The sequence below is a fragment of the Tachysurus fulvidraco genome, chromosome 22 (genome assembly GCF_022655615.1).
Source record: "Tachysurus fulvidraco isolate hzauxx_2018 chromosome 22, HZAU_PFXX_2.0, whole genome shotgun sequence".
Lineage (NCBI taxonomy): Eukaryota > Metazoa > Chordata > Actinopteri > Siluriformes > Bagridae > Tachysurus > Tachysurus fulvidraco.
The window spans coordinates 318,495-333,494 of record NC_062539.1 but is presented as its reverse complement, the minus strand read 5'-3'; the positions used below and the strand labels follow the sequence as shown (position 1 = coordinate 333,494).

General features: G+C 44.5%; 1 protein-coding gene across 2 annotated transcripts in view; it reads left to right on the top strand.

The window, feature by feature from the left end:
• col11a1b (collagen, type XI, alpha 1b) overlaps nt 1-15,000 on the top strand; it is a 68,581-nt gene that overhangs the window by 37,412 nt on the left and 16,169 nt on the right. For both annotated transcript variants that reach the window (XM_047806634.1, XM_027166057.2), the window contains exons 17-34: nt 2,364-2,417; nt 2,529-2,582; nt 3,138-3,191; nt 3,302-3,346; nt 3,586-3,639; nt 3,736-3,780; nt 9,912-9,965; nt 10,191-10,235; nt 11,170-11,223; nt 12,362-12,406; nt 12,520-12,573; nt 12,734-12,778; nt 13,528-13,581; nt 14,073-14,180; nt 14,289-14,342; nt 14,450-14,503; nt 14,729-14,773; nt 14,869-14,922. In XM_047806634.1, the coding sequence (XP_047662590.1) occupies nt 2,364-2,417; nt 2,529-2,582; nt 3,138-3,191; nt 3,302-3,346; nt 3,586-3,639; nt 3,736-3,780; nt 9,912-9,965; nt 10,191-10,235; nt 11,170-11,223; nt 12,362-12,406; nt 12,520-12,573; nt 12,734-12,778; nt 13,528-13,581; nt 14,073-14,180; nt 14,289-14,342; nt 14,450-14,503; nt 14,729-14,773; nt 14,869-14,922 (972 nt within the window). The remainder of the gene's footprint in view (nt 1-2,363; nt 2,418-2,528; nt 2,583-3,137; nt 3,192-3,301; nt 3,347-3,585; nt 3,640-3,735; nt 3,781-9,911; nt 9,966-10,190; nt 10,236-11,169; nt 11,224-12,361; nt 12,407-12,519; nt 12,574-12,733; nt 12,779-13,527; nt 13,582-14,072; nt 14,181-14,288; nt 14,343-14,449; nt 14,504-14,728; nt 14,774-14,868; nt 14,923-15,000) is intronic.

Here is a 15,000-nt window from a genome sequence, read left to right as displayed (position 1 = left end):
GTGTGAGTGTGTGTAACTTGTGAGTAACTGTGTGAGTGTGTGTAACTTGTGTGAGTGTGTGTAACTTGTGTGAGTGTGTGTAACTTGTGTGAGTGTGTGTAACTTGTGTGAGTGTGAGTAACTTGTGTGAGTGTGTGTAACTTGTGTGAGTGTGAGTAACTTGTGTGAGTGTGTGTAACTTGTGTGAGTGTGAGTAACTGTGTGAGTGTGTGTAACTTGTGTGAGTGTGTGTAACTTGTGTGAGTGTGAGTAACTTGTGTGAGTGTGTGTAACTTGTGTGAGTGTGTGTAACTTGTGTGAGTGTGTGTAACTTGTGTGAGTGTGAGTAACTGTGTGAGTGTGAGTAACTGTGTGAGTGTGAGTAACTGTGTGAGTGTGTGTAACTTGTGTGAGTGTGTGTAACTTGTGTGAGTGTGTGTAACTTGTGTGAGTGTGTGTAACTTGTGTGAGTGTGAGTAACTTGTGTGAGTGTGTGTAACTTGTGTGAGTGTGTGTAACTTGTGAGTAACTGTGTGAGTGTGTGTAACTTGTGTGAGTGTGAGTAACTGTGTGAGTGTGAGTAACTGTGTGAGTGTGTGTAACTTGTGTGAGTGTGTGTAACTTGTGTGAGTGTGTGTAACTTGTGTGAGTGTGTGTAACTTGTGTGAGTGTGTGTAACTTGTGTGAGTGTGAGTAACTTGTGTGAGTGTGTGTAACTTGTGTGAGTGTGTGTAACTTGTGTGAGTGTGTGTAACTTGTGTGAGTGTGTGTAACTTGTGTGAGTGTGTGTAACTTGTGAGTAACTGTGTGAGTGTGTGTAACTTGTGTGAGTGTGTGTAACTTGTGTGAGTGTGTGTAACTTGTGAGTAACTGTGTGAGTGTGTGTAACTTGTGTGAGTGTGTGTAACTTGTGTGAGTGTGTGTAACTTGTGTGAGTGTGAGTAACTTGTGTGAGTGTGTGTAACTTGTGTGAGTGTGTGTAACTTGTGTGAGTGTGTGTAACTTGTGTGAGTGTGTGTAACACTTCACTGCCTCACAGACTAAACATGTCACTTTCGCTTTATATTTCATCTCTTACTTAGGTTTCAGTTTATCACCTTGTCTGATTGATTAGATTCTGTCTGATTGGTCAGTGATCAGTTTCCACCCACCAATCAGCTCTCTCCTGTCAGATGCCCTCTAACAAGCAGTGAGGATAATGAACATCTCTCTATTTTGCTGCTCTGTCTGTGTCATGGGACAAGTAACACTCAGAGGAACCACAATCTGTCCACTTCCTCATACACTGGATCACAGGGGCCCATGATTGGCTAGTATCTCAGTGATTGACAGTGAGCAAGATTAAGCCCCTCCCCCTCAGAGAGCATAACACGTCTCTTGATGATGGTGTGGATGTTTTCCATCACTTGTTCAGAGCTTAACGTGTGTATTTTATATGACACTAATGATAATAGTGTTGACCACTGGTCCCCAACCTTTTTATCGCCGCGGACCGGTCAATGTTTGATCATTTTACCGCGGCCCGCTGGGGGTGGGGGGTGGGGGGCTGGCTGTTATACAATTAAATTAAAATGAATAATTTTAATGTAATTGTATTTAAACTTGCCTTTTTAACTCACTACAACACTAAACCAATGAGAACCCTGAGCTTGTTTCTTTACAACGAGACGGTTCCATCTGGGGTAACAGGAGACAATGACACCCGAAGTGTGTCGCTTATGTCCACTTTATTCTGTTGTTTTGTTTCGGTTGCCGTCACTGCAGAAATCCCCGCTTCACACAGATAGCATGTTGGACATGACGATAGGGATGTAAGTGCTGTGGTGACAATCTCAGGGTATTCCGCCATGACTTTAATCCAGAACACCGGCAGAGTTTCTAACTTCCTAACGACGTCTGTTTCGTGCTCATTGTTGCTAATTTGTGGGTTAAATTTGAGCAAACACAATATACACGAACACCAAGCACTGTTAAACATGACAAAGTACCGGTGAACAGAGAGAAGAGCGATACACACCTTCTCTCTCCACCAAAGCTACAACACCACTGCCGCTCGCAGCCGCTCAGCTCCAGACGTCACCTAAACCCGGCCCCATATCACGATATTTTGCGCATGCGCGGTATCGGTGCGGCTTTAGGTGACGTCTCTCAGCTCCCGGTTAACCTCTCGTCCATGGAAAGTCGCACAAACCCGAGAGAAATACACCACAGGAAATAAAATGGAAATAATTTAATGTTCCTTGGGCGGCCCGGTACCACCGGGGGTTGGGGACCACTGATGTTGACCAAGAGCCTGGTGTTAATTCTGTCCCTTTATTTTTACTTTAATGGTGTTGATGACTTACTGAGAGTGAATAATTATTTATTGCCTGAATGTGTCTCAGGGACGTTCAGGAGCTGATGGAGCAAGAGGAATGCCAGGAGAAGCAGGAGGAAAGGTACGATTGTTTGTTTGTTTATTTATTTATTTATTTATTTATTTATTCACATTTTGAATGCAGTAATCTTTGAGTTTTTTCTCGGACATTAAGCTGTTTGTTATTTTACAGGGAGATCGAGGCTTCGATGGTTTGCCAGGTTTACCTGGAGAGAAAGGCCACAGGGTCAGACACACACACACACACACACACACACACACACACACACACAATTATATTTAGAATAATTATTATATTTTACAATAAATTGATTCATTTTTATTTATTTCATCTTCACAGAAAGTACAATAAAAGAACATAAAAATATCAACAATGACATTTTCTTTTTTTACTCTCTTATTTCTTTCTGATTAATTAATTAATTTTTTTTAATGTAGGTATGTATTTTTTCTTTCCTGTACTTTTTGTTTCTTTTCCTCTGTTTTTCTTTCTTTTCTTTTCTTTTATTATTTTTTCCCTCTCCTTCTGTTACTGTAAATTTAATAGTTTATAAAATGTAAAACATAACTTTATATATTAACAAAATCCATACTGTGCTGTGGAGAAATCCTTCAGTATAAATGTGTGTGTGTGTGTGTGTGTGTGTGTGTGTGTGTGTGTGTGTGTGTGTGTGTGTCTGTAATTATAGAGGGGAAACAGTGTGTGTGGTTTTGTGGATGATAATAAACCTTCTCTTGGTCGCTCATTTTTTTCATTCTTTTATTTCTTTCTCTCTGTAAGGGTGAGTCAGGCCCAATCGGACCCCCGGGACCACCTGGAGATGACGGGCCGAGGGTGAGGGAGAGTTCAAATATCACACAATAATTAATCAATTAATGCATATACACACACACACACACACACACACATATATATATGTGTGTGTGTGTGTATGTGTTTCTCAGGGTGAGGATGGACAGATTGGACCGAGAGGACTGCAGGGAGAAAGTGTGAGTATCGATGCAGCAATCCATCCGTCTATTCATGTCTATTCATCCCTTTATCCCTCCTTCTGTGCATTTAAATATTCATCACTAATGCTAGTCTTCCTGTTTATCCCTCAATTCACCTTCATCATCTTCATCCATCACTTATATCTATTTTTCATCCATCCATCCATTTATCCATTCATCATCCTAAGGCCTATAGTGTGTTGTTGTCAGATTAGTGATGTTTGTCTTTTTTTTAGGGTCCCAGAGGTTTACTTGGTCCTCGAGGATCTCCAGGTTCTAATGGTCAACGTGTATGTTCTCCACCTTCTCCATGTTTTCTGTGTTATTTACAGTCCATAGTTAATGCAGTGTAATGAACAGACCTTCACTGTCTTGTGCACTCACAGGGTCTTCCTGGATTGGACGGACCGGCGGGTCCTAAAGGGAACATGGTGAGACGTTCCTGCTTTTTAGATGTAAATTCTGTCCAAGAAAAAAAAGTTCCTGTTTGATGTTAAATTGTTCTTTAATCCGCTCTGGTGTTAGACTGAGTGTTTAGTGTCAGGTGTGATGTTACATACTGTATGTGATGTGTTAATAATGTGTAATAATCTGAGCCAGAGGGACTTACCATGTGGGGGAGGAGGGGTGTAGAGATGTAGATGGTGCATCCTGCGCTGGGGTTATTGTCTAATTATAAAGAACTGCACGTGTAAAATGACATATACAGCATTGAGTGACGCTCCAGACAGACACAAGATTAACTGGGTGTTTCATCGCTCTTCATCACTCTTCATCACTCGTCATCTCTCTTCATCACTCTTCATCACTCTTCATCACTCGTCATCACTCGTCATCACTCTTCATCACTCGTCATCACTCTTCATCGCTCTTCATCACTCTTCATCACTCGTCATCTCTCTTCATCGCTCGTCATCACTCTTCATCACTCGTCATCACTCTTCATCGCTCTTCATCACTCTTCATCACTCGTCATCTCTCTTCATCGCTCTTCATCGCTCTTCATCGCTCTTCATCGCTCGTCATCGCTCTTCATCGCTCGTCATCACTCGTCATCACTCGTCATCTCTCTTCATCACTCTTCATCACTCGCCATCACTCGTCATCACTCTTCATCACTCTTCATCACTCTTCATCACTCGTCATCACTCTTCATCACTCTTCATCACTCTTCATCACTCGTCATCACTCTTCATCACTCTTCATCACTCGTCATCTCTCTTCATCACTCGTCATCTCTCTTCATCACTCTTCATCACTCTTCATCGCTCTTCATCACTCTTCATCACTCGTCATCACTCGTCATCACTCTTCATCGCTCTTCATCGCTCGTCATCACTCTTCATCACTCGTCATCACTCGTCATCACTCTTCATCACTCGCCATCACTCGTCATCACTCTTCATCACTCGTCATCACTCGTCATCACTCTTCATCACTCGTCATCACTCTTCATCACTCTTCATCACTCGTCATCACTCATCACTCTTCATCACTCGTCATCACTCATCACTCGTCATCACTCTTCATCACTCTTCATCACTTGTCATCACTCATCACTCTTCATCACTCGTCATCACTCTTCATCACTCGTCATCACTCTTCATCACTCTTCATCACTTGTCATCACTCATCACTCTTCATCACTCGTCATCACTCTTCATCACTCGTCATCACTCATCACTCTTCATCACTCTTCATCGCTCGTCATCACTCATCTCTCCTTGCATGACTTACTTCCTGTAGACATACAGGACACACAGGACATTCAGGACATTCAGGACACACAGGACATTCAGGACATACAGGACACACAGGACTTTCAGGACATTCAGGACATACAGGACACACAGGACATACAGGACACACAGGACACACAGGACACACAGGACATACAGGACACACAGGACATACAGGACATACAGGACACACAGGACATACAGGACACACAGGACATACAGGACACACAGGACACACAGGACACACAGGACATACAGGACACACAGGACATACAGGACATTCAGGACATACAGGACACACAGGACACACAGGACATACAGGACACACAGGACATACAGGACACACAGGACATACAGGACATTCAGGACATACAGGACATACAGGACATACAGGACATACAGGACATACAGGACATACAGGACACACCCCCACTATGACCTTCTCCTCTCCTTCTCTCTGCTCTCTGAGTTACAGCTGGTGTCACTGAAACAGTCCTGATTGGAGCCTCTGACCTTTGACCCTTTTCTGAAATGCAGCAGTCATGTGATCCCTCACTCACTCTCAGTTCTCCAGCTGGGTTTGACCTTTAACCTGGAAGTGTAGTAAAAGCAGAATAACCTCCAGTGTGTAGGTGAATGTGGAGTTTAGACAGTAACCCCACAGAACCCTACAGTAACCCCACAGTAACCCCACAGAACCCTACAGTAACCCCACAGTAACCCCACAGAACCCTACAGTAACCCCACAGTAACCCCACAGAACCCTACAGTAACCCCACAGAACCCTACAGTAACCCCACAGTAACCCCACAGAACCCTACAGTAACCCCACAAAACCCTACAGTAACCCCACAGAACCCTACAGTAACCCCACAGAACCCTACAGTAACCCCACAGAACCCTACAGTAACCCTACAGTAACCCCACAGAACCCTACAGTAACCCCACAGTAACCCCACAGTAACCCCACAGTAACCCCACAGAACCCTACAGTAACCCCACAGAACCCTACAGTAACCCTACAGTAACCCCACAGTAACCCCACAGTAACCCCACAGTAACCCCACAGTAACCCTACAGTAACCCCACAGAACCCTACAGTAACCCTACAGTAACCCCACAGTAACCCCACAGTAACCCTACAGTAACCCCACAGTAACCCTACAGTAACCCTACAGTAACCCACAGAACCCTACAGAACCCTACAGTAACCCCACAGTAACCCTACAGTAACCCCACAGAACCCTACAGTAACCCCACAGTAACCCCACAGTAACCCCACAGAACCCTACAGTAACCCCACAGAACCCTACAGTAACCCTACAGTAACCCCACAGTAACCCCACAGTAACCCCACAGTAACCCTACAGTAACCCCACAGAACCCTACAGTAACCCTACAGTAACCCCACAGTAACCCCACAGTAACCCTACAGTAACCCACAGAACCCTACAGAACCCTACAGTAACCCCACAGTAACCCTACAGTAACCCCACAGTAACCCCACAGAACCCTACAGTAACCCTACAGTAACTCTACAGAACCCTACAGTAACTCTACAGAACCCCACAGTAACCCCACAGAACCCTACAGAACCCTAAGGTAACCCCACAGAACCCTACAGTAACCCCACAGAACCCTACAGTAACCCCACAGAACCCTACAGTAACCCTACAGTAACCCCACAGAACCCTACAGTAACCCCACAGTAACCCCACAGAACCCTACAGTAACCCCACAGAACCCTACAGTAACCCCACAGTAACCCCACAGAACCCTACAGTAACCCCACAGAACCCTACAGTAACCCTACAGTAACCCTACAGTAACCCCACAGTAACCCTACAGTAACTCTACAGAACCCTACAGTAACCCCACAGTAACCCTACAGTAACCCCACAGAACCCTACAGAACCCTACAGTAACCCCACAGAACCCAACAGTAACCCCACAGAACCCTACAGTAACCCCACAGTAACCCCACAGAACCCTACAGTAACCCCACAGAACCCTACAGTAACCCCACAGAACCCTACAGTAACCCTACAGTAACCCTACAGTAACCCCACAGTAACCCCACAGAACCCTACAGTAACCCTACAGTAACCCCACAGAACCCTACAGTAACCCCACAGAACCCTACAGTAACCCCACAGTAACCCCACAGAACCCTACAGTAACCCCACAGAACCCTACAGTAACCCCACAGTAACCCCACAGAACCCTACAGTAACCCCACAGAACCCTACAGTAACCCTACAGTAACCCCACAGTAACCCCACAGAACCCTACAGTAACCACACAGTAACCCCACAGAACCCTACAGTAACCCCACAGAACCCTACACTAACCCTACAGTAACCCCACAGTAACCCTACAGTAACCCCACAGAACCCTACAGTAACCCCACAGAACCCTACAGTAACCCCACAGTAACCCCACAGAACCCTACAGTAACCCCACAGTAACCCTACAGTAACCCTACAGTAACCCACAGAACCCTACAGAACCCTACAGTAACCCCACAGTAACCCTACAGTAACCCTACAGTAACCCCACAGAACCCTACAGTAACCCTACAGTAACCCCACAGAACCCTACAGTAACCCCACAGAACCCTACAGTAACCCCACAGAACCCTACAGTAACCCTACAGTAACCCCACAGAACCCTACAGTAACCCTACAGTAACCCTACAGTAAACCCACAGAACCCTACAGTAACCCCACAGAACCCTACAGTAACCCTACAGTAACCCCACAGAACCCTACAGTAACCCTACAGTAACCCTACAGTAACCCCACAGTAACCCTACAGTAACCCTACAGTAACCCCACAGTAACCCTACAGTAACCCTACAGTAACCCACAGAACCCTACAGAACCCTACAGTAACCCCACAGTAACCCTACAGTAACCCTACAGTAACCCTACAGTAACCCCACAGAACCCTACAGTAACCCTACAGTAACCCCACAGAACCCTACAGTAACCCCACAGAACCCTACAGTAACCCCACAGAACCCTACAGTAACCCTACAGTAACCCCACAGAAACCCTACAGTAACCCTACAGTAACCCCACAGAACCCTACAGTAACCCCACAGAACCCTACAGTAACCCTACAGTAACCCCACAGAACCCTACAGTAACCCCACAGTAACCCCACAGAACCCTACAGTAACCCCACAGAACCCTACAGTAACCCTACAGTAACCCCACAGTAACCCTACAGTAACCCCACAGAACCCTACAGTAACCCCACAGTAACCCCACAGAACCCTACAGTAACCCCACAGTAACCCTACAGTAACCCACAGTAACCCCACAGAACCCTACAGTAACCCTACAGTAACCCCACAGAACCCTACAGTAACCCCACAGAACCCTACAGTAACCCCACAGAACCCTACAGTAACCCTACAGTAACCCCACAGTAACCCCACAGAACCCTACAGTAACCCCACAGAACCCTACAGTAACCCTACAGTAACCCTACAGTAACCCTACAGTAACCCTACAGTAACCCCACAGAACCCCACAGAACCCTACAGTAACCCTACAGTAACCCCACAGAACCCTACAGTAACCCTACAGTAACCCCACAGTAACCCTACAGTAACCCCACAGAACCCTACAGTAACCCCACAGTAACCCCACAGAACCCTACAGTAACCCCACAGAACCCTACAGTAACCCCACAGAACCCTACAGTAACCCTACAGTAACCCCACAGTAACCCTACAGTAACCCCACAGAACCCTACAGTAACCCCACAGAACCCTACAGTAACCCTACAGTAACCCTACAGTAACCCCACAGAACCCTACAGTAACCCTACAGTAACCCTACAGTAACCCCACAGAACCCTACAGTAACCCCACAGAACCCTACAGTAACCCTACAGTAACCCTACAGTAACCCTAGAGAACCCTACAGTAACTCCACAGAACCCTATAGTAACCCTACAGTAACCCTACAGTACCCCACAGAACCCTACAGTAACCCCACAGAACCCTACAGTAACCCTACAGTAACCCCACAGAACCCCACAGAACCCTACAGTAACCCCACAGAACCCTACAGTAACCCCACAGAACCCTACAGTAACCCTACAGTAACCCTACAGTAACCCCACAGAACCCTACAGTAACCCTACAGTAACCCCACAGTAACCCTAGAGAACCCTACAGTAACTCCACAGAACCCTATAGTAACCCTATAGTAACCCTACAGTAACCCTACAGTAACCCCACAGAACCCTACAGTAACCCCACAGAACCCTACAGTAACCCTACAGTAACCCTACAGTAACCCCACAGAACCCTACAGTAACCCCACAGAACCCTACAGTAACCCCACAGAACCCTACAGTAACCCTACAGTAACCCCACAGTAACCCTAGAGAACCCTACAGTAACTCCACAGAACCCTATAGTAACCCTATAGTAACCCTACAGTAACCCTACAGTAACCCCACAGAACCCTACAGTAACCCCACAGAACCCTACAGTAACCCTACAGTAACCCTACAGTAACCCTAGAGAACCCTACAGTAACTCCACAGAACCCTATAGTAACCCCACAGAACCCTACAGTAACCCCACAGAACCCTATCTGCCTCAGCTCAGCAGTGTTCTAGCTCATCCTGTGACAGTTGAAGTCACTTCATATTGTGTGTTGGTCGTGTTCTCAGTGTTACGTTACTCCTTTATCTTTATTCATGTTAAATAATCACTTATTAATGTAAAGTGATGCAATATAAAGGGAGGAAATATATTTATTCATCTGTTTTTTTCTTTTCTCTTTCTTTTTTCCCCTCAGGGGCCACCAGGAGAAGCAGGACCACCTGGTCAGCAGGGACTCCCCGGCACACAGGTACAGTATATGTCTCTCTCTCTGTCTCTCTGTCTCTGTGTGTGTGTGTCGCTCTCTCTCTCTCTCTCTCTCTCTCTCTCTCTCTCTCTCTCTCTCTCTCTCTCTCTCTCTGTGAGCTTTGGGTGTAGCTCATGTGACACACTGAGAGCTGTGATGATGAGCTCAGTGAATAAAACTGTGTGAAACAGAGTGTGTAATGATGCTGAGTGTCATTGTGTGTTTCAGGGTTTACCAGGACCTCAGGGCCCAATCGGAAATCCTGGAGAAAAAGTGAGTTATCTGTGTGTGTGTGTGTGTGTGTGTGTGTGTGTGTGTGTGTGTGTGTGTGTGTGTGTGTGTGTGGTCAAAAATCCAAGAGTCCGTTGGATCATTTGTGGAGGTAGAGTATCTGATTGTAATAACACAGTGAGGGGCCTTACACACACTCACAAAAACACAGTCACACAAAAACACACTGACAAACACACTCACACACAAACACACACTCACACACACCCTCTCTTACACACACTCTCACACAAAAACACTCACACTCACTCACACAAACAGACTCACACAGACACACTCACACAGACACACTCGTTCACACAAACACACACATAAACACACTCACACAAGCACACTCACACACAAACTCACACACACACAGACACACACACTGACAATCACTCACACACACACACAAACACACTCACACACACTCTCTCACACACAGACACACTCACACACATTCACACACACAGACACACTCGCACAAACATTCACACACACACACACACACACACTCACTTACACACAAACAAACAAACGCACACACTGCCAATCACTCACACACACAAACACACTCACACACTCACACACACAAACACACTCACACACTCACACACACAAACACACTCACACACTCACACACACAAACACACTCACACACTCACACACACAAACACACTCACACACTTACACAAACACACATTATTGGGGTTTATTGAATTGTATTAATTTAGTTTTAACTGGAATGAAAATGAAAACTGACATTAAACATTATGACAGATTAATCAGAGCAAAAAGACATTTAGCTTAAAGAATATTTTTATGTATATTACATTAAACTCAGTCATGTTGTTGTTGTTGTTGTTGTTGTTGTTGTTGTTGTTGTTGTTGTTGTTGTTGTGTCACTGTGTATATTGTGTCTCTCTGTACTCAGGGTCCTGCTGGGAAACAGGGACTGCAGGGTTTATCTGGAGCTGATGGTCCTCCTGTAAGTCCTTCTGTCTCTCTCTCCTTCTGTCTCTCTCTCCCTCAGTCTCTCTCTCCTTCTGTCTCTCTCTCCCTCTGTCTCTCTCTCCCTCTATCTCTCTCTCCTTCTGTCTCTCTCTCCCTCTGTCTCTCTCTCCTTCTGTCTCTCTCTCCCTCTGTCTCTCTCTCCCTCTTTCTCTCTCTCCTTCTGTCTCTCTCTCCCTCTGTCTCTCTCTCCTTCTGTCTCTCTCTCCCTCTGTCTCTCTCTCCCTCTATCTCTCTCTCCTTCTGTCTCTCTCTCCCTCTGTCTCTCTCTCCCTCTGTCTCTCTCTCCCTCTGTCTCTCTCTCCCTCTGTCTCTCACTCTCCCTCAGTCTCACTCTCCCTCTGTCTCTCTCTCCCTCTGTCTCACTAGCCCTCTGTCTCTCTGTCTCACTCTATCACTCTCTTAATAATAATTTATGTTCATTAATAAGATAAACCTATAGTCATAAAGATTTATTAATGCAGATAAACAGTTAAAAATACATAATGGATAATATGTGCAGACAGACAGATAGGCAGACAGACAGACAGACAGGCAGACAGACAGACAGACAGGTAGACAGACAGGCAGACAGACAGACAGACAGACAGACAGGTAGACAGACAGACATTCAGACAGACAGACATTCAGACAGACAGATAGGCAGGCAGACAGACAGACAGATAGGCAGACAGACAGACAGATAGGCAGGCAGACAGACAGGCAGATAGACAGACAGATAGGCAGACAAACAGACAGACAGACAGACATTCAGACAGACAGACAGACAGGCAGATAGACAGACAGACAGATAGGCAGACAGACAGACAGACAGACAGGTAGACAGACAGGTAGACAGACAGGCAGACAGACAGGCAGATAGACAGACAGACAGACATTCAGACAGACAGACAGGCAGATAGACAGACAGACATTCAGATAGACAGACAGGCAGATAGACAGACAGACAGACATTCAGACAGACAGACAGACATTCAGTCAGACAGACAGACAGACAGACAGGCAGATAGACAGACAGACAGGCAGATAGACAGACAGGCAGACAGACAGGCAGGCAGACAGACAGACAGACAGGCAGACAGACAGGTGTTGATTGTGGTTGTGTTCTGTAACAGGGTCATCCAGGGAAAGAAGGACCGGCCGGAGAGAAAGGATCTGTTGTGAGTGTTTGATCGTATTCTTTAATGAACACTGTATTAAACAAACACACATTAACACACTGCTGTTATGGTTAAAGCTGAATTATAAAATATTACATTTATGCTCTCTTTAGGGTCATCCAGGACCTCAGGGGTCTATCGGCTACCCCGGACCACGAGGAGTCAAAGTAATACCCCATTCCTCATCATTATGCTTATTACAGACTGTATTTTATATCACAGTGTTGCTTTATCTGAGTGTAATTACAGAAATACAGCAATAAACAGAACAGATGAAGATAAAGACATAAAATATGAACGTACAGATGATATCTGTGTGTTGTTTAGGGAGCTGAAGGTGTTCGTGGGTTAAAAGGTGGTAAAGGAGAAAAGGTATGTGTTTAGCTTCGGCTATTTTACTTTGATTAAAAGTGAGAAGCTTATAAAAGTCAAATTAATTTATTGTTCAACTATAGTGTCAGATTGGTGAATATTTAGCAGCTCTTACTGAACTGTTCTGTTATAGACCTGTTATAAGCAGTTTGGTAATAAAGGCATGTGACCACCATTTGTCACTGTTTCCTTTAAATGTGATCATATTATAACAGAGTATTTTAAATAAATCTTAATGCAATAAATAAATAAATGTTTGTAAATACAAAAATAAAGAGTTTTTTTGGCTGTATATTCTTTTCAGAGATAAATTAGAGTTTTGTTGTAAAGTTGTAAAACGACCTTAAGTGTGAAATATGGATGTGTACGTGATTAATCCATTAGAGTCAGTTGTTAGATAACGATTACTTTAAAATGTTATGAGGAGTTTATTATTGTTGTTGTTATTTATATTCTCACCACTAGATGTCAGCATTGTTCTGCTGTTCTATTTTTACAGGCACTGAGTTAAGAATGATTTCATTTTGAAAATTACAACAAGAGAATGAATATAATAAAGGCATTTTGTGCATTACCTGATTTTTTCTTTTTTTTATTTCCTTTCAGTTAAGTTTTTTTTATGGTGATAGCTTTCAGTCTGTGTGTAGCTGCTGTGTGGTGTAGCTGCTGTGTGGTGGAGGAAAGATGGCTAGTGGGCTTAATGATAGTCTGTAAATCCTCTAGAAATGATGTAATTCTGTTCTCTCCAGGGTGAAGACGGTTTCCCTGGGTTTAAAGGTGATATGGGACTCAAAGGGGACAAAGTGAGTGAGGACGTTCATGTGATGCTTGCTCTTTTAAAATAAATAAATAGCATTCATATTCATATTTTATGTTTGTATGTATTTTATAGTTATTTATTTGTTTGTTTGTTTGTTTTTGTTTGTTTGTTTTATTGCCCATTGATGGCATTTGTTTAAATACATACCCATGCTCATGATTCAACAGAAGATGTAACAGAATCTTTGAGAACAAGACGCACACATCAGGAAAAAAGCTTGTGTTTCACCCTGCGGCCACTAGAGGTCACAGCCGTGTTGTGCAGCATGTGGTGTAATAAAGACTATATAAACCTGTCTCCGAGCAGGAGTTAGAGACGGATGAGAGTCAGAAGGTTAAATTAGATCGACAACACGGAAATCCCAAAATTCCTCTGTGTAACCCACTGAAACCTTCTGACCACATGGCCTTGTAACCTCAGCAGTGCTCAAACCAGGAAGAGGATCGATTGAGTGATTGTTTTATTATTTTTCAGGGAGAGTCTGGAGTGATTGGATTGAGGGGAGAAGATGGACCTGAGGGACCGAAGGGAAAAGCCGGACCGACTGGAGAAACTGGAGCCATGGGACTGGCTGGAGAAAAGGTGAAAATTTCTCTCCAAAAACAAACATGTTTCTCTTATTATATATAAAACTTACAGTGTGTGTGTGTGTGTGTGTGTGTGTGTGTGTGTGTGTGTGTGTGTGTGTAGGGTAAACTGGGAGTTCCTGGATTACCTGGATATCCTGGACGACAGGGTCCAAAGGTAGAACCATCACAAACTCAAACCTGTTTACTCTGTAGGTTCCTAAACACCAACACTGATGTAAGTCTTTCGCTCCATGTGAATAATAATTCTTTGTGGTTCTGTAGGGTTCTACTGGTTTCGCCGGTTCTGCTGGAGCCAATGGAGAGAAAGGAGGAAGGGTAAGTTTAATCAGAATGCACAGTGAAAGGGGCCTTGTGTCTCACTGAGATAAAATAAAAATACTGAACAGAAAATGTGTGTTTATTTAACGCACAACAGTCTTTTACACGAGAGTGCAGTGAAGCTGATTCTGTACATTTTTCTGATACAAAGCTGACACTGAAGGCTCATGTGAGATCTCAGGGTTTTCTTCTGCTCCTAATCCAGTGTTTAATTCTCCTCAGGGACTCGCTGGTAAAGCAGGGCCGAGAGGACAGCGTGGCCCGACGGTACCACCACACAAACACTTACAGAGTTCTAATTCTGAGTCAGGAGCTAGCTATTATAGCGGCTAATGCTAATGATGTGAGATTGTGTGTTTCAGGGTCCTCGTGGTAGCCGCGGTGCGAGAGGACCGACAGGAAAACCAGGAGCGAAGGTCAGAATGTTAACCAAACTCTTAGAACTGATTGTTTTATTGGTTTATTTTAAATACTCAGTGCAGACATGTGATTGT